The sequence below is a fragment of the Rattus norvegicus genome, chromosome 16 (assembly GCF_036323735.1).
Source record: "Rattus norvegicus strain BN/NHsdMcwi chromosome 16, GRCr8, whole genome shotgun sequence".
NCBI lineage: Eukaryota > Metazoa > Chordata > Mammalia > Rodentia > Muridae > Rattus > Rattus norvegicus.
The window spans coordinates 19,245,987-19,268,823 of NC_086034.1; the positions used below are offsets into that span (position 1 = coordinate 19,245,987).

The 22,837-nt window shown below is 51.0% G+C and overlaps 1 protein-coding gene across 4 annotated transcripts in view; it reads left to right on the forward strand.

Moving 5' to 3' along the window:
* Window positions 1-1,887: 1,887 nt before the first annotated feature.
* The window catches only part of Slc25a42 (solute carrier family 25, member 42), a 38,725-nt gene continuing 17,775 nt past the window's right edge, over window positions 1,888-22,837 (forward strand). Inside the window, exons 1-7 of one of the 4 annotated variants that reach the window (NM_001127590.1) lie at window positions 1,988-2,010; window positions 16,464-16,575; window positions 18,641-18,746; window positions 19,801-19,826; window positions 20,221-20,387; window positions 20,738-20,854; window positions 21,247-21,398. In NM_001127590.1, the coding sequence (NP_001121062.1) occupies window positions 16,495-16,575; window positions 18,641-18,746; window positions 19,801-19,826; window positions 20,221-20,387; window positions 20,738-20,854; window positions 21,247-21,398 (649 nt within the window). In that variant the 5' untranslated portion in view covers window positions 1,988-2,010; window positions 16,464-16,494. Of the gene's footprint in view, window positions 2,011-16,463; window positions 18,747-19,800; window positions 19,827-20,220; window positions 20,388-20,737; window positions 20,855-21,246; window positions 21,399-22,837 lie in introns of all 4 variants that reach the window. The other 3 variants (XM_063275745.1, XM_063275744.1, XM_063275746.1) reach the window with 3 other exon arrangements.

A 22,837-nucleotide genomic window follows, 5' to 3' on the forward strand; every position in this document is an offset into this window, starting at 1 on the left:
TTGAAAGCCATCTTGTAGTAAAGACAATCCAGGCTCAGTCCTGCCTATGATTACGTCTCTGTTTCTCAAGGCTGGGGCTATGTCCCACCTGTAGCCTTAACTACAGATGGTTCTTTCTATACTACCTGTTTCAGGAAAGGACAACCGTGTCTTAATTTCAAAACGTTGTGACTACCTTGTCATGACACGTCTTTGTTTCAGGTGGGTGTTATGACCAACCAGTTACCCTTATGATCTGCTTCTGTAACCCAATTTGCCTCCCAAACCCTCCATTTGGAAACCCCTCAACCTGAGTTATAAAGACCTCATCTTCCATCCCAGTTTAGTGGCACTCTCCTTTAATCCCTGCACTTGGGAGGCAGAGGCAGGTAGATCTTTGTGTTCGAGGCCAGCCTAATCTACATACTGAGTCCCAGTCCCAGGACAACCAGGGCTACAAAGTGAGACAGACACTGTCTCAAAACAAAAATGAAAAACAAAACAAAACAACCGCCAAAAATCAAACAAACTTCTCTTCCCCACAGTCCATGCTGACTGATGTCTTAAACCGGCCTTTAGAGAGAGACAACCCATGTACGTAAATTAAAACGCTTGCTTTAACTAATTGCTTGCTTTAATTATCTTGGTCCTGATTTGGGTTGGTGGCCTTTCTCCTCGAATCTGTGGGATTAACATTTACCCATTGAGCCATCTTGCTGGCTTCTTTGTTCAGTTTCCACAAAGGAATCGGGGAGGCAAGATTGAACTAAGGATTGCTCTGCCCAAGGCTTGAGGAGGCTGAGTAACTCAGGTCACTCTGTTCTCCACTGCCTTACTACCGTTCCTGAGGAGTTCAGAACTTCAACATACAAATTTAACAGCTAAAGTGCTCTGTAACCTTGTTCAAAGAGCTTGACCTCTCTGTGTTAGTTTCTGCGTTCCCTTTGATCTGTGGTTTATTGTTCGATTAATTCACCAAAGAGTTAGCAAGGACAGGTTCCACGGGGATGTCATAAGATCTCATGAAGGATAAAGCTTGGACCCAGAGATGTCACTTTCGGAAAGTCAGATAGATCGCGTCAGAAGGATTGTACTTTGCCTTCCCACGCTTTGCACTCGAGCTCGAGTAGCAGAGGGAGGCTGAGTGATCTGAGTTTCTACCCTTTGTGTCATCTGCAAGGGGGAGCAGTAAGGGAGGGACGGGCCGAGAAACAACCAAGAGTCCTTCAACTGTCAAGGTCCAAGTTCAGGGAAAAGTAAAGCTTCTGCGTTCCACCGGAACCTGAGGAATCTGCACCGAACGTACTAGATCATCCCGGGCAGGGAGGATCGTTATGGTCTGCACCTGGCGCGCTCACCCTGGAAGCTGCACCGCCTACGGCTGCTGCGATTGGTCCCAGGACCTGTACATCTTTTGTGTCGCAGTCAATCATCGTCGCCCTTCGGACTACACCCTCCGATCCTGCAGCTTCGCCCTTGCCCCGCGCGCCAGCTAATTTGGAGTTCCGACCTTGCTCTTCAGCCATTGGCCAAGAGCGCTTGTCTCCAGACCCCGCCTCCTCCCTTCAGTTATTGGCCAAAAGCGTTGCTTGTTTTCTGCAGAATCCAATCCTCGCTTCTGTCTCCTTGTGCCCCGAACTCTCAGAGAACAAGAGCCGCCTCTCTTCGTAGCTCCACCTATGCCCCTTGGCAATTGGCCGGGAGCTCTGTCCATTTTCCGCGGGTTCCAATTCCTGTATGCCTCCTCACCGGGCCTCACCCCCTAGTACCCCTTGTGGAACGCTCGGAAGAACCAGGGCCGCCCCTCCACGTAGCCTCGCCCCTTACTTTAGCGATTGGTCAAAACGGATGTCCGTCTGCATCATGCTTATCAATTCTTGCCGTCTCCAGCGCTGATTGGTCATAGAATAGCCAATAGCAGCACAGCATGGGCCCCGCCCGGACCTCGGGCTTCGAGTCCGCGCGAGGCGGGGCTGCGGCGGCTGAGGCGGCTGTGGCAGTAGCGGCAGCGGCGGCGACGCGTCCGGGCAGGTGAGCGCGACCTAAGGAGCGCAGGCGCCACGGGGAGACGCTGGGTGGCGGGGTTCTCACGACCCGCGCTGAGAGGAAGCGCGGCATGGGGTCTGTTCGTTGTGACAGCAGTGTCGCGAGCGTGGAGAGGTGACAGATCCCTTCACACACACTGTTTCGCGCGCCCTCGGGGTCCCCACGGCCAGGCCGAACCCCGATTTCACACCGAGCTGCCCTGCGGGTGACAACCCGGGTGAGGCCGAGGTGGCCGCATACGCACCCCACATGCGTGCCTCCCTGACCCGCTGCGTGTCCCTCCTTCGGAACCCGTGTGGAAGCTTTGGGTGCAAGCTTCGGGTGCCACCCGGCTGCGGCTGCTCTCTGCTACACACGTGCACCTGCGTGCCTCTCCCCGTCCCCGTCGCGCAACCAGCGTTTCACTCCCAAAGCAAAGTCCACCTAACTTGTGGTTTTAAATTCTTTATTCTCTTTTCGTCCCCTGTGTACTTGTGCGTGGGGTGGTTTGTTTTTGGAGACAGGGTTTCACTGTCTAGAGCCAATTGGCCTGGAACTCACAGAGATCTCCCGGTCTCTGACTCCCAAGTGCCAGGATTAAAGGTGTGCACTACCACTTGGCTCTGTTACTGTTTTAACAGGACTGTTTTAGTTTTATTTAGGTCTAGTTTCTCATTTTATTGTATTTATTGACTGATTAGTTTGGAGTCAAGGTCTTTCATTATAACCCAAGTTGTTCTTGAACTCTTATAAATAAGAGTGTTTGAGGGCAGGTGAGATGGCTCAGCAAACTGATTGAACTGACTGCCAAAAGTTATCCTCTGATCTCTACATGGGCTCTGTGGTGCAGACACACACACACACACACACACACACACACACCAGTTCTTGACACAGCATGATGGTATTTATCAGTCATCCCAGCACTGGGCAGGTAAAGGTAGGAAGGTCAGAAGTTCAAGGTTACTTTCACTACACACACACACACACACACAGAGTGAATTTGAGGTTGGGAGTTCCGTTCCTAGCACCACATAAACCAAGTATACACACTTGTCATCTCAGCACTTGGCAGTGAAAGCAGGGGGATCTGGAGTTCATGTCTAGCCTGGGCTACACAGAGACCCTGTCTGAAAGACCAATAACAAAGAAAAAAGCCAGGACTGGACAGCTTTCGAGTCATTTCTGGACTTAGAATAATCCCATCTCCCTGATGCTCAGAGCAGTCCCCGTTTCACCAACCAGAAGTCTGAAGCCTTCAAATGCTGCTGCAGGCCCTGCCTGTCCCCCTCAAGCTACCTCCTGTCAGAGACTGGCGTTAGTGGAGGAGGGGAGTCCCCACCATACTCCACCCCATTCCCAGGCATTTCTCCCAAGTCGTGACTGATTGAATCCGGAAATGCTTAGCTGGAAGGGACAGCCCCAGGTGGCTGCCTGAGCTTGTGTCTCCAGGCTTTGGCGGGGGCGGAGGCCGGCGGGCGGGGTTGGGGGATTGCTGAACATCTGGGGTGCTGCTGGTTGTGGTTGGACCAGGCCTTCTCTGTGACCTGCCCAGGCTCCTTGCTGCTGTTCAGCAGTAAGGAAATACTTCTCAGAGTTGGGAGGGCTAATGTTTCAACGGCTTAAAGCTTCAATGCAAAAAGGTGGGGGCCTGGATTGGGGAAGGAAGATTTTTCTGGCAGTCTTTTGGTTCTCCTGAGTCCAATTTCCATGTGTGTAGCATAGGAGGACAGTGGCTTTGTTGTGGAAAATCAGTAAAGGTCTTATTTCCTGTAAGACTGGTCCAGTGCAGTCACTGTCAGTGGTCTCTCCATTCACTGAGGATGGTGCCAGAATGTCCCTCCTGGTCATGTCACCTTCAGCTTCTCCTGTGGGAACTGTAGCCTTTGGGACTTTCCATTTGATTTCAAGCAAGGTCATGGAGTACAATTCAGTAGTAGGATACTTCCTTAGTATTTACAAAGCCTTGGGTTTCACCCCAGCCTTTCAAAGGAAAATTATAATATGTATATGGAGTATGTACACATATATATACGCAGTTTTTTATATGAGCTATGTGCATACGCATGCGTGTATGAGTTTAGTGTATGTGATAAGGCACACAAACACAGAACAGGGGAGGATGTCTGGTATGGCTCTGGCAACCATGCCTGGCTTTTTACATGGGTGCTGGAGATTTGAACTTGGGTTTTCACGCTTGCGTGCAGCAAGAGCTCTTACCTGCTGAACCATCTGCTTAGCCCCTCTGCACACATGCTTTTATACACACATACATAGCATGTGTACATAAAACTAGATTTTCATGCTGTAAGTGACACAGTTTAAACACCAGGGTATGCTAGCAATGGTGGATTTAATTCTATTCCTTGGAAGGCTGAGGCAGGAGGATTTGTGAGTTCGAGGCCAGCCTGGTTTATGTAGTAAGTTTTAGAACAACCAAGGCTATGTAGTGAGACTATTTCCAATAAATCAGTATTGTCGGGCATGCTGTGCACTCCTGTGAACTAGTACCAGGGAGACTGAGGCTAGAGGGTAAGTTCTAGGCCAGCCTACAATATATAGCAACACCCGTTAGAACAAAACAAAACAATAAAAAAATTGGTTATAATCACATGAGTATAGTGATAAGGCTTGTAGTCCCAGATGAGGGAAACTGAGATGATATTGAAGCCAGTTTGAACTATATAGTAAGACCTTGTTTCAATAAACGAAACAACGAAAAATTCCCAGAAGTGCCTGTTTTATGCCCACTACCATCTTAGCATTTAGGAGGAGGAGACAGGAGTTCAAGGTCATGGGGTTGGGGATTTAGCTCAGTGGTAGAGCGCTTGCCTAGCAAGCGCAAGGCCCTGGGTTTGGTCCTCAGCTCTGGAAAAAAGGAAAAAAAAAAAAAAAAAGAATTCAAGGTCATCTTTTACTGAACTGAAAGTTCAAGGTCTTTTCGGGTTACTTGAGACCATGTGTCAAGCAAAGAAAAAAATAACAGATATCAAAAATAGCAAGATTGGGGGCTTGGGGATTTAGCTCAGTGGTAGAGCACTCGCCTAGCAAGCGCAAGGCCCTGAGTTCGGTCCCCAGCCCCGGAAAAAAAAAAAAAATAGCAAGATTGGGCTGGAGAGATGGCTCAGCAGTTAAGAGCACTAACTGCTCTTCCAGACGCCCTGAGTTCAATTCCCAGCAACCATATGCTGTGGTGGTTTAAATATGCTTGGTTAGTGAGTAGTACTATTGGAGGTGTGGCCTTGTTAAGTGTGTCACTGCGGACATGGGCTTTAAGACCCTTGTCCTAGATGCCTAGAAGCAAGTTTTCTCCTTGTCTGCCTTTGGATGAAGAGGTAGAGCTCTCAGCTCCTCCAGCCCCATGCCTGCCTGGGTGCTGCCATGCTCTTGCCTTGATGATAATGGACTGAACCTCTGAACCTGTAAGCCAGCACCAATTCAGTGTTGTCCTTTATAAGCTTTGCCTGGTGTGTCTGAAGACAGCTACAGGGTATTCAAATAAATAAGTAAAATAAACAAACAAACAAATAAATGCAAGATTATAGCTGACTATGAGAGCTGCATGGGTTCTTGCTACAGTGAAGCCAGATGATTAGCAGGTCCCCCATTGGTGGCTCTTTAAGCTGTTGCCTCTAGAGTAGCCATAAGAATGTGCGTGTGTGGTCAGGCTCTAGCTGTGCAGCCCCTCAGCACCCATCTTCATGTTTAGGTTCAGCTGCCAGGGCCAGGCCAAGGAGACTGACTGTCCATTGTTCTCTCAGGGAGAAGGTGGAAGGCCTGCTTCCTCCAGTAGCCAGTTCAGACAGGATTAAGGGCTCAGGCCTACCCCTGTGGCAGGTTAGTCACAGTGCTGGAAAGTCTTTGATCTGTCCACTTCCATGTCCTGGCTCCGGAAGCTGGCCTCACAACAAACTTTGGATCCTCTTCTACAGAGAGGTGAAAGGTCAGGGCATCTCACAGTCCCTCTCTGCAAAGTGCTCAGAAAAATCTTGGAGAGGAATCAAGGTGTGACCTGTTGTCCTGGGGTGGGGTGCTGGAATTGGTTTCCCCTTTAACACAGAAGATGAAAATCACCTATGTTTGTCAAGTTCTCTGACCCCGAACAGTACTCCAGTACTTGATATTTTAGGATAAGGCACCCCAAGAAAACCAATAGTGAGGCTGGGAAGATGGCTGACCTCAGTGCTTGTTGTGCAAATGGGAGGACCTTAGTTCAACTTATAGAACCCCAGGGTGGGGAGGTAGAGACCAGTGAATCCCTGGGGCTTGCTGGCCTCCCAGCCCCACTTAACCTGACAGGCTCTAAGCCAATGGGAGAAATACGGTTTAAGAAATGCTAGAGCAGGGGTTGGGGATTTAGCTCAGTGGTAGAGCGCTTACCTAGCAACCGCAAGGCCCTGGGTTCGGTCCCCAGCTCCGAAAAAAAAAAAAAAAAAAAAAGAAATGCTAGAGCAGGGCTGGAGAAATGGCTCAGTGGTTAAGAGCACCGACTGCTCTTCCTGAGGTCCTGAGTTCAAATCCCAGCAACCACATGGTGGCTCACAACCATCTGTAATGAGATCTGATGCCCTCTTCTGGTGTGTCTGAAGGCAGCTACAGTATACTCATATACAATAAAATAAAATCTTAAAAAAAAAAAAAGAAAGAAATGCTAGAGCAGTGGTTCTCAACCTTCTCAGGGCTGCAGCCCTTTAATACAATTCCTCATGTTGTGGTGACCCCCAACCATAACATCAGGTTGCTACTTGATGAGTGTGATTTTGCTACTCTTATGGATTGTAATGTAAATATCTGATATGCAGGACATCTGATATATACGGATCTGATCCAAAGGAGTCATGATCCACTAGTTGAGAACCGCTGGTCTAGAGCAAGATGAGCTGTTAAGAGCACCTGTTTCTCTTCCAGAGGACCCAGGTTCAATTCCCAGCACACAAATGGTGGCTCACAGCCATCTGTAACTCCAGTTCCACTGGGATCTGACACTGTCTTCTCACTTCCTTAGGTACAAGTGATACACAAACTGGCCTGGAACTCTCCATATAGACAAGCTGGCCTCAAATGCATAGAGATCTGACTGCCTCTACTTCCTGGGAGCTGGGAATAAAGTTATGCTTAACCACATCAAGCCCTTATTGATTTATTTTTGAGATAGCCTGAGACAGGGTCTCATATAGCTGAGGCTGACCTCGAACTACCTCTCTAGGCCTTAATGTCTAATTCCTCCTGCCTCTACCCGCTAAGGTCTGGGATAAGTGAATAAGGTGAAGAGTGACTGAGGGAGGCACCTGATAAGGACACGTGTGTAAATGAATGCATGATGCACATAGACACACATGCACATAAACATGCATGCATACTGTTTATATACCTGAGCACACACACAAGAAGAACTGTTCGCCTGTTGTTTTGGTGCTGGAATGAAGGCCAGGAATTGGTGGCCACTAGGCAAGCATTTGACCAGGGAGCTATCCTCCCAGCCCCATTTGTTATGTTTGTGAGACAAGGTTTCTCTACTTAACCCTGGCTGCCCTGGAACTCACTCTGTTGACCAGACTGGTCTAGAATTCACAGATACTCACCTGCCTCTACCTCCTGAGTGCTAAATTAGGGAATATGCTACCACCGCCTAGCTACAAAGTGTCTATTTCTTTGAAAGCTGGTGAAAGACTTTGTGGGTAAAGGTGTCTGCAACCAAACCTGATTCCCATCCCAGCTCCCAGGAAGAGGAAGCCGTCAGATCTCTATGCATTTGAGGCCAGCCTTGTCTGTATGGAGAGTTCCAGGTCAGCTATGGCAAAGTAGTGAGACTCTTTCTAAAGGACAAGTAAGTACAGGTTAGAGCTACATTTTCAGAAGACTGGGGCTACACTGCCCCCACTCACATGGTGGCTAACTCCAGCTCCAGCTGAATCCATTGCCTTCTGCTGCTGGGTGGCTAGCAAGCTCCTGGGATTTTCTTGGTTTTGCAACCGAATATTGGTGTTACAGACACACAGGGCCATTTACTTGTGGAGGGATGGAGTGGATGTGTGAATGGGGTGCATGTGACATGGAACAGGTGTCAGTGGAGAACAAAGGACTTGTGGGAGTTGATCTTCTGCTGTGTGGGCTGTGGAGGTGGAACTCAGGATTACAATTTACCTGCTGAGCTCTCTCATATACCTACAACTCCCCTACCACCAAGCCATCTTCCTGGACTCAGAAATGCAGTCAAAAGGTTTGTTTGGTTTTTTTTAAAGATATTTTTGTTTTATGTCTATGAGGTTTTGCCTGCATGTTTCTATACGCCTCGAGTGCTCAGTGCCAAGGAGAGGCCAAAGATGTCAGAGCCCCTGGAACTGGAGTTACAGATGAGATGCCTGGGAGCTGCCGTGCGTGTGCTGGGAATGGAAACTCTGTCCTCTGAAAGAGCAGTCTTAACCACTGAGCCAGTTCTCCAGCCCCAGAAATGCATTTTTAATTTTAAGTATTAAATGCCTAAGAAGTGAGAGTCTCGGATGGTGGTGCTATATGTCTGTAATTCCAGAATGCTGTGACAGAAAGACCATTCCAGACTAGCCTGGTACATAGCAAGATCCTGTCTCAAGAACAGACACGGGCTGGAGAGATGGCTCAGCGGTTAAGAGCACCCGACTGCTCTTCCAGAGGTCCTGAGTTCAATTCCCAGCAACCACAGATGGTGGCTCACAACCATCTATAATCAGGTCTGGTGCCCTCTTCTGGTGTATCTGAAGACAGCTACAGTGTACTTATATATAATAAATGAATAAATAAATCTAAAAAAAAAAGAACAGACACAAAACAAGAAAGAAAGAAAAAGAAAGAAAGGAAGAAAGAAGAAAAGAAAAGCAAAACAAAAGCCAGGTATCCTTTAGTCTCAGTGCTGGGGAGGCAGAGGCAGGGTGATGTCTGAGTTTGAGGCCAGCCTATTCTATTGAGTAAATTTCAGGACAGCCAGGATTACACAGCTTTTGTCTCAAAAAAGAAAAAAAAATCCTGGCTAAAAGATAGATAGATAGACAGACAGACAGACAGACAGATAGACAAATAGATAAAAAGAAAAGTATGTGGTGTGGGAAGAAAGAAAGTGTATTTTAAAAAGTAGCCAGTAACAGGGTGGTTACTGTAGATTGTTGTCCTCCTGATTCTCCCGGGTCATTATGCTATTTTTAAATGTGCCTGTGGACATCTGTTTTCTTACTGAGGCACCTTTTGCTGTGACTATCTGCAGCAGTGCTCACAGCCCAGAGGCTTTTGTTTTGTGAGCAGAGGAGAAGGACAAACTTTTACTACAGTCCGTTGTTCTGTTGTTTCATTGTTGACTATTAAGCTTTCTCTGTGCCACAAGCCAGCACTTGAGAGGCAGAGGCTAGTGCATCCCTGAGTTCAAATCCAACATGGACTATATAGCAAGATCTTATTTCAAAAGCCACAAAAGAAAAGTTTACTGTTCTGACTTACATATGAGACTTTGCCTAGGTTTATAGAGGAAAAATGTAAGTACTGTGGATTGGCGTCACCAGCAGGCACCCACAAGGGTCTTGATGTGTATCTGAGGATGTCCAGAACCTCACACCTGGCATCTCAGGAGAAAGAGACATGTCATTGAGACATCTGTGAGGGAGAGGACCAGCAGGATATGACGTGGCTATAAGCCAACCCCCACTAGGGCTGTTGGTAGCCACCAGGCCAGTGACAGACTATCCTGAGTCTCCAGAGGGATCTGGTCCTGCCAACACGTCCACCAGACTTCCCAGGCAAACAGAAGACACTTCTCTGCACTTTCACATCATCTGCAACATGGTAGTCCATGATGGCAGCTACAGGGAGTGAGTGCTGTAGTGCTCCTGGATCTGACAATTGGCCTTGGAAATGCCCAGCAGTTCAGTGCAGGGGTGGACCATAGAGACCCTGCATCAGCCACTGCATCCTCCTGTGCAACTCCTGGTTCCCTCATCTCACCCTGGGGGAAGCTGTCCCAGTTCTGCTGCCTCCCAGGCCTTTCCCAGAGCAGACAGCACTTAAACATGGCAGGGGACAGTTAAAGTGTCCTCCCAGCACTCAGGATGAGAAAGCAGGAGGATCAGCAGTTCATGGTCATCCTTGGTTATATAGCCATGTTGAAGACCATGCATAAGACCGTTTCTCAAAAGGTTGGCCATGGAGGCACATTCCCTCAGGCCCAGTGCTGGGGAAGCAGAGGCAGAAGGATCTCTGAGTTCAAGGCCAGTCAGGGCTACAGAGTATAACCTGTCTCACAAACAAACAATCAGGAAGATGGCAGAGGAGCATTGGGCTGGGAGGTGCATGGCCCATTTGGTCCATTGGTTGTAAAAGGGTCTGAGCCCTGCCTGTCCCCTTGCTAGGGAGCATATTTGCAGCACATATCACTTGCCTAGGAATATGGTGACAGATGGGGAAGCAAGTAGAGGTCACATGTGGCCTCTGTCTTGTCACAGCAGCAGTGTGATCTGCCCCCGTTTGGGGAAGGATTAGCATGATGAAGAACTTCATTGGGCAGCAATGGAGACATGCACACAGACAGGAACAGGGCTGGGAAGACTAAAGCACCATGTGGGTGTTGTACATCTGGACCCTTGCTAGACTCTGGCCTTCCAGGATCCCCCAGCCTATGTGGGAATCAACCGGAAAGGAGTAGGGGAGTCACTTGACTGCTCAGGGCACAGGTAATGCTGGGGACAGCAAAGACGGGGTTTTTAGGATGGGCTTCAGAGGATGTAGAAAATTTCCTAGCAGAGCAGAGCATGAAAATGTGGGGTTAAGTATGTTCAGGTAATTACCCACCTGTCCACTGAGTAACTGTGGAGTGGCCAGGTGCCCCCCTCATCTGTGTGGTGAGAACGTGGGCCTCGGAGATGAGGAGCAATAACTGAAGGGGACCCAGCATAGGAGCTTGAGTGCCTTGGCTTATGTCATATCCAAGGGTCACTGGTGACAGTGTGGATGCGCAAGAGCAGAGGACAGTGACTCTTTGTACAATTATTTACTTGTGTGGTGGGGGAGGTGTGTGTGTGTGTGTGTGTGTGTGTGTGTGTGTGTGTGTGTGTGTGTGTGTGTGTGTGTGTGTGCTGCAGCATATTGTGGAGGTCAGAGGTCAAATGGCAGGAGTCTGTTCTCTCAGTTCTCCAGGTAGGTTCCAGAGAATGAGCTCTGGTCGTCAGGCTTAGCAGCAAGTCTTTTTTTTTTTTTCTTTCCCTTTTCTTTTTCTTTCCTTCTTTCTTTTTTCTTTTCAGTAGTGGATCTGGAACCCAGAGACAAGCAATCTCCTACCAAGCTATATGTCCCCCACTCCTCTATACACATGTACTTTTTCATCTCTGAGAAAGAGTCTTGCTATGCTGCCTAAGCTAACTTGAAATTTGCCATGTATCATCCACCCTGGCTGTCCTTGAACCTGTACCTTAGATTCCAAGTACTGGGTTGGCAGGTGTGCTATGACCAAAGTCATCTGGATCTTTTAAGATGTGAGTGACTGTGGCATGCTTAGAGTTCCCAGCCAGTGTGACAGTCACAGTCTTCAGAGTATGGAGTGAGGAGTTCCTGTTTTTGAGGCTGGCAGGCAGTCAGGGTTAGCAGACAACAGCCACCATGCCAGACACACCAAACTCTATGATCTAGAAAAGAAAACAGCCCTTATCATTGGCAGACAGATGGTAATTGGCTTCTGTTGGCTGTCGCTGTAGGACCCACAGTAGGCTTGGAAACCCTGTCACTGAAAAGGTGCCTCTTCACTTACAGGTTGGGGCTATCTGCAGCTCTCTGGCAGAGGCACAGAGGGCATGGGCTGCCTTCCACTACCCTGGCAGGTGGGTAGCCAGAGTCTGACAGTAAAGGGTGCTGATGATGGAACCCAAGTTCTCCCCCATGGTAACTGTGTGCTCCTCACTTGATGCCCCCACACTGTTGTCCTGTGAGCTGTTGCCCCATCAGCCCTCACCCACTAGAGCAGTAGGGAGAATGCAGTCACAGTGCTGAACTGTTTGCAGGCACCCATGAGGCAGGAGGGTCACTGAGTTGAGGCCTTCCTAGTCTATAGAGTGAGTTCCAGGCCAGCCAGGGCTACACAGAGAAACCTGTCTCATGAGGCAGGAGGCAGGGGGAGCAGCCTACCAACAAAAACAGGATAGAAGATACATAAACCAATGTGAGTACTATAGGCCAGTGTGTTTTCTGTTCCATAGTCATCTGGCTTCACCCTACCCCAGAGCAAAGTGATCCCAGAGAGCAGAGCACAGAGCACAGAGCGGCCACTTGACCAGGAGATGCTTAGCTGTCCTTACCTTAACCTGGAGGTCCAGGCCCAAGCACTGACAGAAACCCTGTGCTGTGTCCTAGGCTCACTGTGAGTACAGCTGACCTGTCCAGCACTGGGACAAGAGCAGGACACAGCCAGTGTCCCCATGGCCATCAGGTCTTGAGCAACAGAGGCTGAGGAGAGGAGGCAGGAGGCGACATAGATTCAGGGAAGCAGGATGGAGATGGTTTGGGGCAGTATGTAACTTCTGATGCTTTCCAAGGGGGAAGGATACACGGAGTGACTAGTAGATCCACAACAAAGCCTGGTGGCTGCGACTACAGCGACAGACCTACAACACTGCCCTCTGCTGTCATATGTGAGCCTTGGCTCTAGCATGGTCATCTGCTGCTCTTCCCTCCCCTAGGGCTCCCCTTCTGTACAGTGGTGCATCGTCTGCCTACAACCTGCGTGTGTCCTCCCTGAGTGACAGGATACTGAACAGTGCAAAAACAAGCAGAGCAGCCCACAGTGCTGCTTAGGAAACTGAGCATGCTCAGTGCCGATGCTCTTTGTATTTGGCCTGGTGCCTGCTCAGCAAGCTGCCTACACCCTCAGCTCTTGTAGACAATTTCTGTGTTTGCTTTTCAAGTCACCACGGGTCACTGTCTACTTGACCTAACTGGCTGGTGCTGGGAAGCAGACCGTCACAGATGGTGAGGCTCTTTCTATAGAGTGTGGGTGTTGGAATCACATGTCCTGACCTAGCATGTCTAGCCAAACCCCACCCAGATTTGTCTGGGGACAGGATCTCCAAAACACCAGCTGGCTCAACTGTTTCTCTTCCTTGCCTACAAGGTCTGGTCTTGAGCCTCACTATGGGCAGAGTGATTATTATTCCTTGAGAAGAGTATATAGAGCCCAAGCCTTAAACTTGACCCTCCTCCTTCAGCCCCCCAGTGCATGGTGACAGGCTGTTTGGCAACACAGGAGATGGCAGGCAGCACGTTGCATTGGCTAGGAAACTGGCACCCCACTAAGTGCCATTGCCCCCAAGATTTTAAAAATCATGCAAGCTTTGTCTTTCTTTCTTTTTCTTTTTTTTTTTCTTTTCAGAGCTGGGGACCGAACCCAGGGCCTTGTCTACCACTGAGCTAGATCCCCAACCCCGCAAGCTTTGTCTTTCATCCTCTCTTGGAGGTGTCTCCTCTGGCCAGGCTGTGGCAGCCAATAGCCTGGGTGTCTTCATGCCAAGGATCAGAATCCTGGCCGCAGTCCCTCACATGTGGTTTTCCCATCCCCTTTCCTCTATCAGGCAGCCTTGTGGCATGGGCCCACAGCAGGAGAAGGTTAGCCAGTCCATGGCCTGGTGGTCCAGACACTAACTTCTGTCCCCATCCCCAGACATGAGCTCAGAGAGGGACTCCTGGCATGTTGGAGGGCCTGCATCCAGGGCACTGAACTGCTCAAGACACTGCCTGTGACAGGGTTATGTTCTGTCTGGCTGTTTGAGAATTGATGTCCATGTCTTCCCCTTCCCCCCACCCCCACTCCCACCCCCCCCCCATCTTGTGGCTGTTCCTCTGGGATAAGTAAAGCCTTAATTAAGGAACTCATGGCTTTCTAGGACAGGGCTGGACTCCCTAGGTAAGAGATCTCCTGCCGCTTTGGAGTTCAGTGCTAGGCTTGACTGAGCTTCTCTGAAAAGAAAGGAAGATACCTCAGTAGCAGGCAAGTGGGCAACCACGTACCCCAGTGTCCTGGCTGGTTTGTGTGTCAACTTAACACGAGGTGGGAGCCTCCCTTGAGGAAATAACACCATGAGACCCAGCTGTAAGGCATTTTCTCAACTAGTGATCAAGGGGGAGGACCCACCCATTTTTACTTATGTATACATATCTCAGTACGTGTGTCTGCCACACTGGGTGTAGGTGCCTGCAGAGGCCAGTAGAGGGTGGTGGTGTACTGAAGTTGGTGTAACTGGAGGTGGTTGTGAGTGAGTTGCCCAACGTGACATGATTGTCCTGGTTAGGGTTTCTGTTGCTGTGATAAACATGACCAAAAGCAGCTTAGAACTCAGGTCCCAGGCTATCACTGAAGGAAGTCAGGGCAGGACCCTGAAGGCAGGAGCTGATGCAGAGGGTGTGGAGGGTGCTGCTTACTGGCTTGTTCCCCATGGCCTGCTCCATCTCCTTCCTTCCTTCCTTCCTTCTTTCCTTCCTTCCTTCTCTCTCTCCTTCCTTCCTTCCTTCTCTCCCTCCTTCTCTTTCTTTCTTACTTCTCAAAGCAGGGTGATGCTATGTCACTCTGGCTATCCTAGAACTCACTATGTAGACCAGGCTAGCCTCAAATTCACAGAGATCCACCTTTCTCTGCCTCCTAAGGGCTAGGATTCAGGGTGTGTGCCACTCTGCTTTCTTTCTTTCTTTTTTTTTTTTTTTTTGGTTCTTTTTTTTCGGAGCTGGGGACCGAACCCAGGGCCTTGCGCTTCCTAGGTAAGCACTCTACCACTGAGCTAAATCCCCAGCCCTCCACTCTGCTTTCTTGTAGCACCTAGGACTATCTGCCCAGGGACAGCCACCCACAGTGTGCTGGGCCCTCTGTTTCTCCTGGACTCAGGCTAAGGCCCATATTGAGGGCAGAGTTGGGAGTGGGCTGCTTCACAGCCAGAGCTGCTTCTGCCCTTACTGCTGCAGGTCTGGTCTGCAGCTGCTGATCGTCACATTGTACTGCGTTTTGGTTTGTCACATTAGTTCACATATTTGTACTTTTATTTGTTGGTTCTGAGACGGCGCCCCAGACTTCCCATGTGTCAGGCACACACGAGCTCTGCCACTGAGCCCCACTCCTGTTTGAGCGGATGTTTTTTCCACAGTGGGGATTAAGCTTTGAGCTCCAAGTATGCTAGGCTGGTGGTGTCCCACTGAGTGATCTAGGCAGAGGCTATCCCCCTGAGCCACAGCAGCCCCTCACTGTCGGCTTCTAGGCCAGTGCTCTCCCCCTAGCCTTCCTTTACAGTTTCACCTTAGGCTGACCAGGCTGACCTTCAGTTTACTGGCTTTGGACTCGGGTCCTCCTGCCTCAGCCTCACAAAGTGGTAGGGTGATAGGCCTGTACCACCAAGCCTGTGATTGGATGGTGAAAAACCATGAGACCAAGACCTCAGAGAGCAGTAGTGCATACTAGCATCTCTGTTGTTCCTCCACCCCTGCTTCCCTGAGGGCCAATGGCCTGAGGTAGTGGGACCTGAGCACAGCTGGCTGTGCTGGACTCAGTCTTCAGGAGAGTGCAGGGAGCAAGGCTTCACACGACTTCTTTCTGCAGAAACAGGCAGCTGGTATAGGAGAAAATAATAATTTCTTCAATATCTCTATGGATGGAGCTCTTGGGTCTAGACCACCCTGGACTGGTAGGGGTGCTGGTACTAGGTGGCTCTGGGCATATATGTCCCCTGACCTCCAGTTTTTGCCATCATGATAGTCAGAAGGGTGTCCTGCTTTTCTCCTCCCTGCTGTGTGGCCTCGGGCGGCCTTTTTCCGTCTCTGATCTGCTAGCACTAATTCAGAAAAACAGACTGTGATGGTCATTGTACTGGCTGGTTTTATGTGTCAACTTGACACAAGCTGGAATTATCATAGAAAAAGGAGCCTCAGTTGTGGAAACACCTTCATGAGACCCAGCTGTAAGGCATCTTCTCAACTAGTAGTGATCAAAAAGTGTGGATGATGCCGTCCCTGGGCTGGTGTCTTGGGTTCTATAAGACAGCAAGCTGAGCAAGTCAGGGGAAGTAAGCCAGTAAGACACATCCCTCCATGACCTCTGCATCAGCTCCTGCTTCCTGACCTGCTTGAGTTCCAGTCCTGACTTCCTTTGGTGATGAACAGCAATATGGAAGTGTAAGCTGAATAAACCCTTTCCTCCCCACCTTGCTTCTTGGTCATGATGTTTGTGCAGGAATAAAATCTTGACTAAGACAGTCATGTACAAGTAACAGAAAAAAACGTTTGTTATGGCAAAACTCTCAGCCCAGGGCATAGTGGCCTCAGAGTTGCCCTTTTGAGAATGGAGAGCCAAGAGTCACATGAGGTAAAGGCCATTGGAGCTGGCCTAGATGAGCCTCAGAGTCAGCAGCTACCTTTGGCTGGATAGTCACCATTTTGCTGAATCTAGTTCATCTCACACCGTCCTTCTTGTTCCTTAGGACTGAGCCTCCCGCGGTTAGCACGCCTGGGATGGATAATGGTGTGCAGGAAGGCTCGGTGCGCCTGGGAGAGGATGCTGAAGCCGTCCTGGCCGGGGCCGTCTCCACAAAGGCAAGTAGTGCCTTCTCCCGGGGGGACATTGGTCCTCAACCTTCCTAATGCTGTGTCCCTTTAATACAGTTTCTCATGTATTGCTGCTATTTGATAATTGTAATTTGCTGCTGTTAGGAATCATCATGTAAGTATCTGACATGCAGGATATCTGATACGGGACCCCTGTGAGAGGGTCGTTCACCCCCCGGGTGGAGCACCACTGCTGCAGGACTATCTCCAGGGTTCCTACTGGGTCAGCAGAACATAGCACAGTCCCTGCCATCCTCACTCCCTGATATGTGGCAGGTACCCATTTCCGCCTGTGTTCACTGTAAGGGTCACAAGATGCCACTGCATGCACTGTCACCCAAAGCCTGGTGGATAAACAAATCCAGTCAGGTCTCAGCCTGTTGCCAAATCCAGCATTTGGCAACAGGCTGAGACCTTACCCAGAGCTGAGAGCAGCACTGGAGAGCTGGCGAATGCAGAGCAGGGGTGCCAGGTTCACCCCCGAGGCCCTTGAAGTACCCCTAGTAAAGCTGGGTATGCTAGGCTGTCACTCCAGCAGAGCTCAGTAGTCTAAGGCCCAGGATCATGAGTCCCAGGCCAGCCTGCAGTGTAAGCAAATCCCATCTCAAAAGCTTCAACAACAGCAGTCAGCTCAGCCTACCCTGTGGACCTCTGCCACAGTGGCTGCCCTGCTGGACAATCCAGCAGGCATAGCCCTCAGGCCTCCCTAGTCCTGGCAGGTGCTACCCAACAGTCCCAAAGTCCATGGTGTCAGTGGCTGAGCTGGCAGCACCCTGTGACCATCCTGACCTTTCCCTGAGTTACAGGAGCCACCTGGGACTGCCAGGGGGACAAGAGGATGCACTCACCAGGGCCAGGTTGGAGGTCACTAGTGGGGTACTTCAAAGGATGTGTATGCAACCATCTGCATTCCAGAGTCTTCCAGGACTCTGCAGGAACCTGCTGCTAGCACCACTCCTGTGAACACCCTCCATCACCTCCCACACTCCCCTGCCACTGGACCCTAGCGGGGGACTCCCAGCCAGGCACAGTGTACACACCTGACACCTGTGGACTCAGCTCCACCAGCTCAGCTGGTCAGTGGTCGCGCATGCCTTAAACCTAACACTCACACAGGGAAATCTCTAAGTTCAAGGCCAGCCTGTTCTGCAGAGTGAGTTCCAGGATAGCCAGAGCTACACAGAGAAACCCTGCCTCCAACCTCCAAGATGGTTCCAGAATGCCACACTACAATTATACAGACAAGGGTAGGGATGGGGAGTCAGGGACTGCACACAGGAGTCATGAAAACTGGGAAGGTGGAAGGATGGTTTGGGACATTTTGCAGGGTAACTGTCACCCTCACCCAAGAGGCTGACCACACAAGTAAGCAGTGTCTGAAACAACACTGAGGCTGAGGGGCCTGTAGGAGAGGTGGGCCAGGGAGAGTAGTGCTCACTTGGGTGGCTGAGACAGGAGGATTGCCTATGGAATGAGACCCTGTCTCAAATCAGGGAAAATGACAGTTATGTGGGTGGCACACGTGACAGTTATGTGGCACACGCTTTTAGTCCTATTGCTCAGAAGGCAGAAGCAGAAGAATCTCTGAGATGAAGCCAGTCTGCTCTAAATAAACAAATTCCAGACCAGCCATGATTGCATAGAGGGACCCTGTCTCAAAACAAACATCAAGAGAAAAAGGGCGGGGAGATGGTTCGGTCAGTGAAAAGGTCTTTGTCAAGCATGAGGACCTGAGTTCAGACCCCCAGGACTCACTGGAACCATGAAGCCTGTGTCTGTGAGCCACACTAGGGCAGGGAGGCCTGGAGATGGGAGGATCCTGGAGCTGCTTTACCATTTAGTCTAGCTAAAACAGCCCACTGAGAGACGAAAAATGGCAAGGACACCTAATGCTGACCTCTGGCCTCCACACACACCAGTGCACATGAGAACACAAACATTAAAGGCACTTGGTGCCTCTCTGGGTCTTGGTCCCCTGATGAGAAGCCCCTCCAGCCTCTATGAGGCCCTGACCACTTTGTTTTTGAGACCTTAACCTGGAGTTCTGTTGCAGAGAGACCACAGGCAAGTTCTCAGCTCCCTGCTATCTGGAGCCCTGGCCGGTGCACTTGCCAAGACAGCAGTAGCCCCCCTAGACCGGACCAAGATCATCTTCCAAGGTAACAGCTGTGCACCTGCCATGTGCAGTGTGGAGGTGGCCAGGCAGCACTAACCCCCTTCTCCTGCCCAGACTGCCTGTAATCTAGGTCGGCCTTGAATCTACAGCAGTCCTCCTGCTTCAGGCTCCTAAGTGCTGGGGTCATTTGTGTGTGTTACCACACCCAGCCCCTGTGTTCTTCAGAGACACCAGTCACTGCTTTAGGACACCTTCCAGCACCTTGAGTCAGCCTCACCCACAAAGCCTTTGTTTCTAAACTCAGTCACCTTTCTAGAGTCCGCCTGAGGACGTGGATGTAATTTGGGGGACATAGCCTAGAACCCACATCCCTCCCTAGCTGCCAGGGAGACCTGAGTAAGGCTAGGCCTTCTATTGATGGTCAAATAGTGGCAACCTCCTTCAGTTGTTGGGAGAGAGGGCTGTCCACTGCTACTGCACCTCAGTGTGCAGTCATAGCTTGAGTCACCTGCTGACTGAGCATAGCTGTGGCACCAGGCGATTTCCTCCTGAGGGCTAGAGAAATTCTCAGGCTTCACATAGGGGTTGGGGCAGTGCTGTCCACTGGCCATACCGAACGCTCTTCTCACCCTCAAATCCTCTGGCCCATGCAGCTCAGCCTTCTGCTTCATAGAGGACTGAAGACATAGTGTGGAGCGGGCAAGCCTGTGGTACCAGAGTGCTAGTGCACCCATGCAGGATGGGGCCTGGAGAAGGAGAGGGCAGACCCAGACAGCCCTGGGACTTGTTCTCATGAGACCCAGGTTTGCTGGCAGCAGACAGCGAACTGGAGTCCCTCCTCAGTGTGTGCCCATAATACTCAGCTGCTCATCCCAAGCCCTGGCTGCCCTAAGGTGCCTGGTGTTGGTGCCACTGCCCTTCCTGGGGAAGAAAGGACGAGGGCAGGCTTAGGCAGGATCCTCCACCTAGTGCACTCCTGTCTACTGCTCACACCAGCCCCAAGCGCAGGTCAGGCCCCAGAGCCCTAGACCCAGGAGTTGCAGACCCAGGAGCTTCACAGTCACATCTCATGGTCTCTTTGCTTTTGTTCCTTCCAGTGTCTTCAAAAAGATTTTCTGCCAAGGTGAGTTGCTAAAGGGTCCGGTGGATTGGGTGGTCGGGAGGGCAGCTTTCTAAGGAGACCTTTGTGCACAGGTCTCCTGGGGACGGTTGAGACTACTGTCCTGTCGCCCTAACATACCTGTCGGGTGAGACTTTGCAGTCTACTTTTAAACTAGAATGCTTAGAGCAGAAGCCATGTGGTGCGCACCAACCTTACCGCACCCCCACTTCTGTCAATCACCAGCGACTGCATTTGAGGGAGACTGAGAGCAGGTGCAGGAAGTGTGGGTGGAGCCTCTGCTAGCTGGGCAGGCCTGGTTCGGGGACACCACCCCCTCTCTGCATTTGAGGGCACTCCTGCATGTGTGCTTAGGTTCGGTGGTGGCAAAGAGGTTCTGACTCCCTGTCTTCCTCAGGAGGCCTTCCGGCTCCTCTACTTCACCTACCTCAACGAGGGCTTCCTCAGCCTATGGCGTGGGAACTCGGCCACCATGGTGCGAGTGATTCCTTACGCAGCCATCCAGTTCAGCGCACACGAAGAATACAAACGCATCCTGGGCCACTACTATGGCTTTCGTGGAGAGTGAGGCCTGCTGGTTCCCTGTCTATCTGGTCCTGCCCCTCTCTACAGGGCCCTATCCATCCCACACACCCTCTTTGGGCTCTGGCCCTCACTCACCCTTCCTCCAGGAGGGACTGCGGCCCCACTCGTCATCCTTCCCCTCAGTCACTGCCCTGTGCTGTCTGCTCATTCAAATACTGCTCTGCTGAGATCTGATTCCCAAGGGTGCAGGGCACCAGGCAGGGAAGGAGGCAAGAGGCTCCCTTAGATATTGGCCTAAGAGACCCTATAAGTTGCTCCATGTCCCCCAGGCTGAGGTGTGGGCAGCCACTGTCCCTACCTAGGTCTCAACTTACTCTGCCTGTCCACAGAGCCCTGCCCCCATGGCCACGCCTCCTGGCTGGCGCCTTGGCAGGAACCACCGCGGCTTCCCTCACGTACCCTCTGGACCTGGTCAGAGCAAGGATGGCTGTGACGCCCAAGGAGATGTGAGTCTACCACAGGGTCCATGCTGGTGCTGCTGGATGTGGGGTGCTTGTTGGGGATCCCTCCTATGTGTGAGATTCTACAGGGTTCCAGAGAGCATCATTTGTTAAAGACAAAACACCTAAGGGTAGCGGGGCCATAGTGGCATATGCTTTTAATCCCAGCACTCAGGAGTCAGAGGCAGTCTGATCTCTGAGTCTGAGGCCAGCCTGAGGTACTTAGCAGTTCAGAGGTAGGACACCTGCTTGGCACATGCACAAGGCACTGGTGCCAGCCGAGTGATTGCAGTGTGGGAGGCCAGGCAGGTGGTGCTATCCATGGACTCCCTCACTTTGTCCTGGACAGGAGGAGTGATGGGGTGCAGGCACCAAGCCCTGTCACATGGTCTTCGTAGGTACAGCAACATCTTTCATGTCTTCATCCGCATCTCAAGAGAGGAAGGACTGAAGACCCTTTATTTCGGGTTCACACCCACTGTGCTGGGTGTCATTCCCTATGCGGGACTCAGCTTCTTTACGTACGAGTCACTGAAGAGCCTACACCGAGGTAAGGAGAGATGGAGAGAAGAGATGGGACCTCAGGGAACTGTCCTTGGGGACCCTCCATCGAGATCCAGAGCCTCACAAGAGGTCAGGCAGGGACCCAGAGCCCAATTCAAAGACATTCTCTGTCCATGGGACCCAGGAAGTTGGACCATAACCTTTGATGTGTCCATTCATTTCATTCAGTTATTTAGAGAGGGCTGCACTGTGTAACACAGGCTGGCCTCATGTTTGCCTTGTAGCCAAGCAAGACCTTAAACTGTGCCTCATTCTCTGACCTCCAGCACTGGGTCACAGGCCTGCCTCTCAGATTCATGAGGAGCTAGGGATGAAACCCAGGCCCTCTTGTATTGGAGGGAAGCACCCTGCAGACAGGCAGCAGCCCCAGCCCCCAGTGTTCTATTGAACAGTAACGATCTAGAGAAGTTGAGGCCTCTCACTGGGACTATGGGGGTCATTCCGGAAATGACTTCAGAATGCAAGAGTGGTGGGTGAGCATTCAGGGAGAAGGAGGCAGGAGGAGTGCTGTAGGGTCAAGACCAGCCTGTGCACCTAACAAGACCATGTATCAAACACTTGGAAAGATAGTGGCCTATTTGTGTGGACGGTGTCTTGGACCCTCGAGGAGCCCTAGTCTGTGCAGTGGCACAGCGTTTGCGCAGAGCCTGACCTCTTCCCACAGCTCTCCCTTGGCACTAAGGCAGGCCACCTGGATGCAGATGCTGTGCACAGCTGTCACACTGTTCAGCTGGCAGCAGTGACAAGAAGGAAGTCTGCACACAGCTCAAATGCAGGATGTTGAGACCCTTTCAGTCTAGCTGGGTGTGGTGGCTTGTGTCTGCTGTCCCATGCAGGAGGCCAGGCAGGAGGATGGGCATGAGGTGGAGGCCAGCCTGGGCTACCCAGTGACACTCTTGTCACAGAACACCAGCTGACAATAGAACCTGTCGTCAGAGCCTGTGCTGTACTTGTACCAAGTGGTTGTTGATCCCTGGCCGTCATGATCTGAGAGTTGGCAGCAACATGCTTGTCTGTCCTCTTCCTGTGGTGTGGCTGTGCTAGGGCTCTAGATGGAGCAGTAGATGGCCCAACGTCCTCAGCAGGACACTAGGGTGGAGACCACATCCACACAGCTGTAGCGACAGTCCTCACTAGCTTACTGAAGTCAGGCGTAGGCATGTCCTCATGCAGGAGGACACTGTATAGCCCTGTACTTAAGGGGCCAGGCATCTCCCACCCAGGTGATGGGTGGAGACCTGTACCCCCTGGGGGGGGGGAACTACTGCACATGTAGCCCGGGCCACCTTGTAAGTCTCTCTGTTGCACAGTGTGTGTTATGCTAGGTGAGGGTGTGGTCAGTGGTCAGAGCATTCATCTGGCGTGCACGAGCCCCTGGGTCCCATTCCCAGCATGAGAACTAAGAAAGGGTGGCCAGGAAGCGGG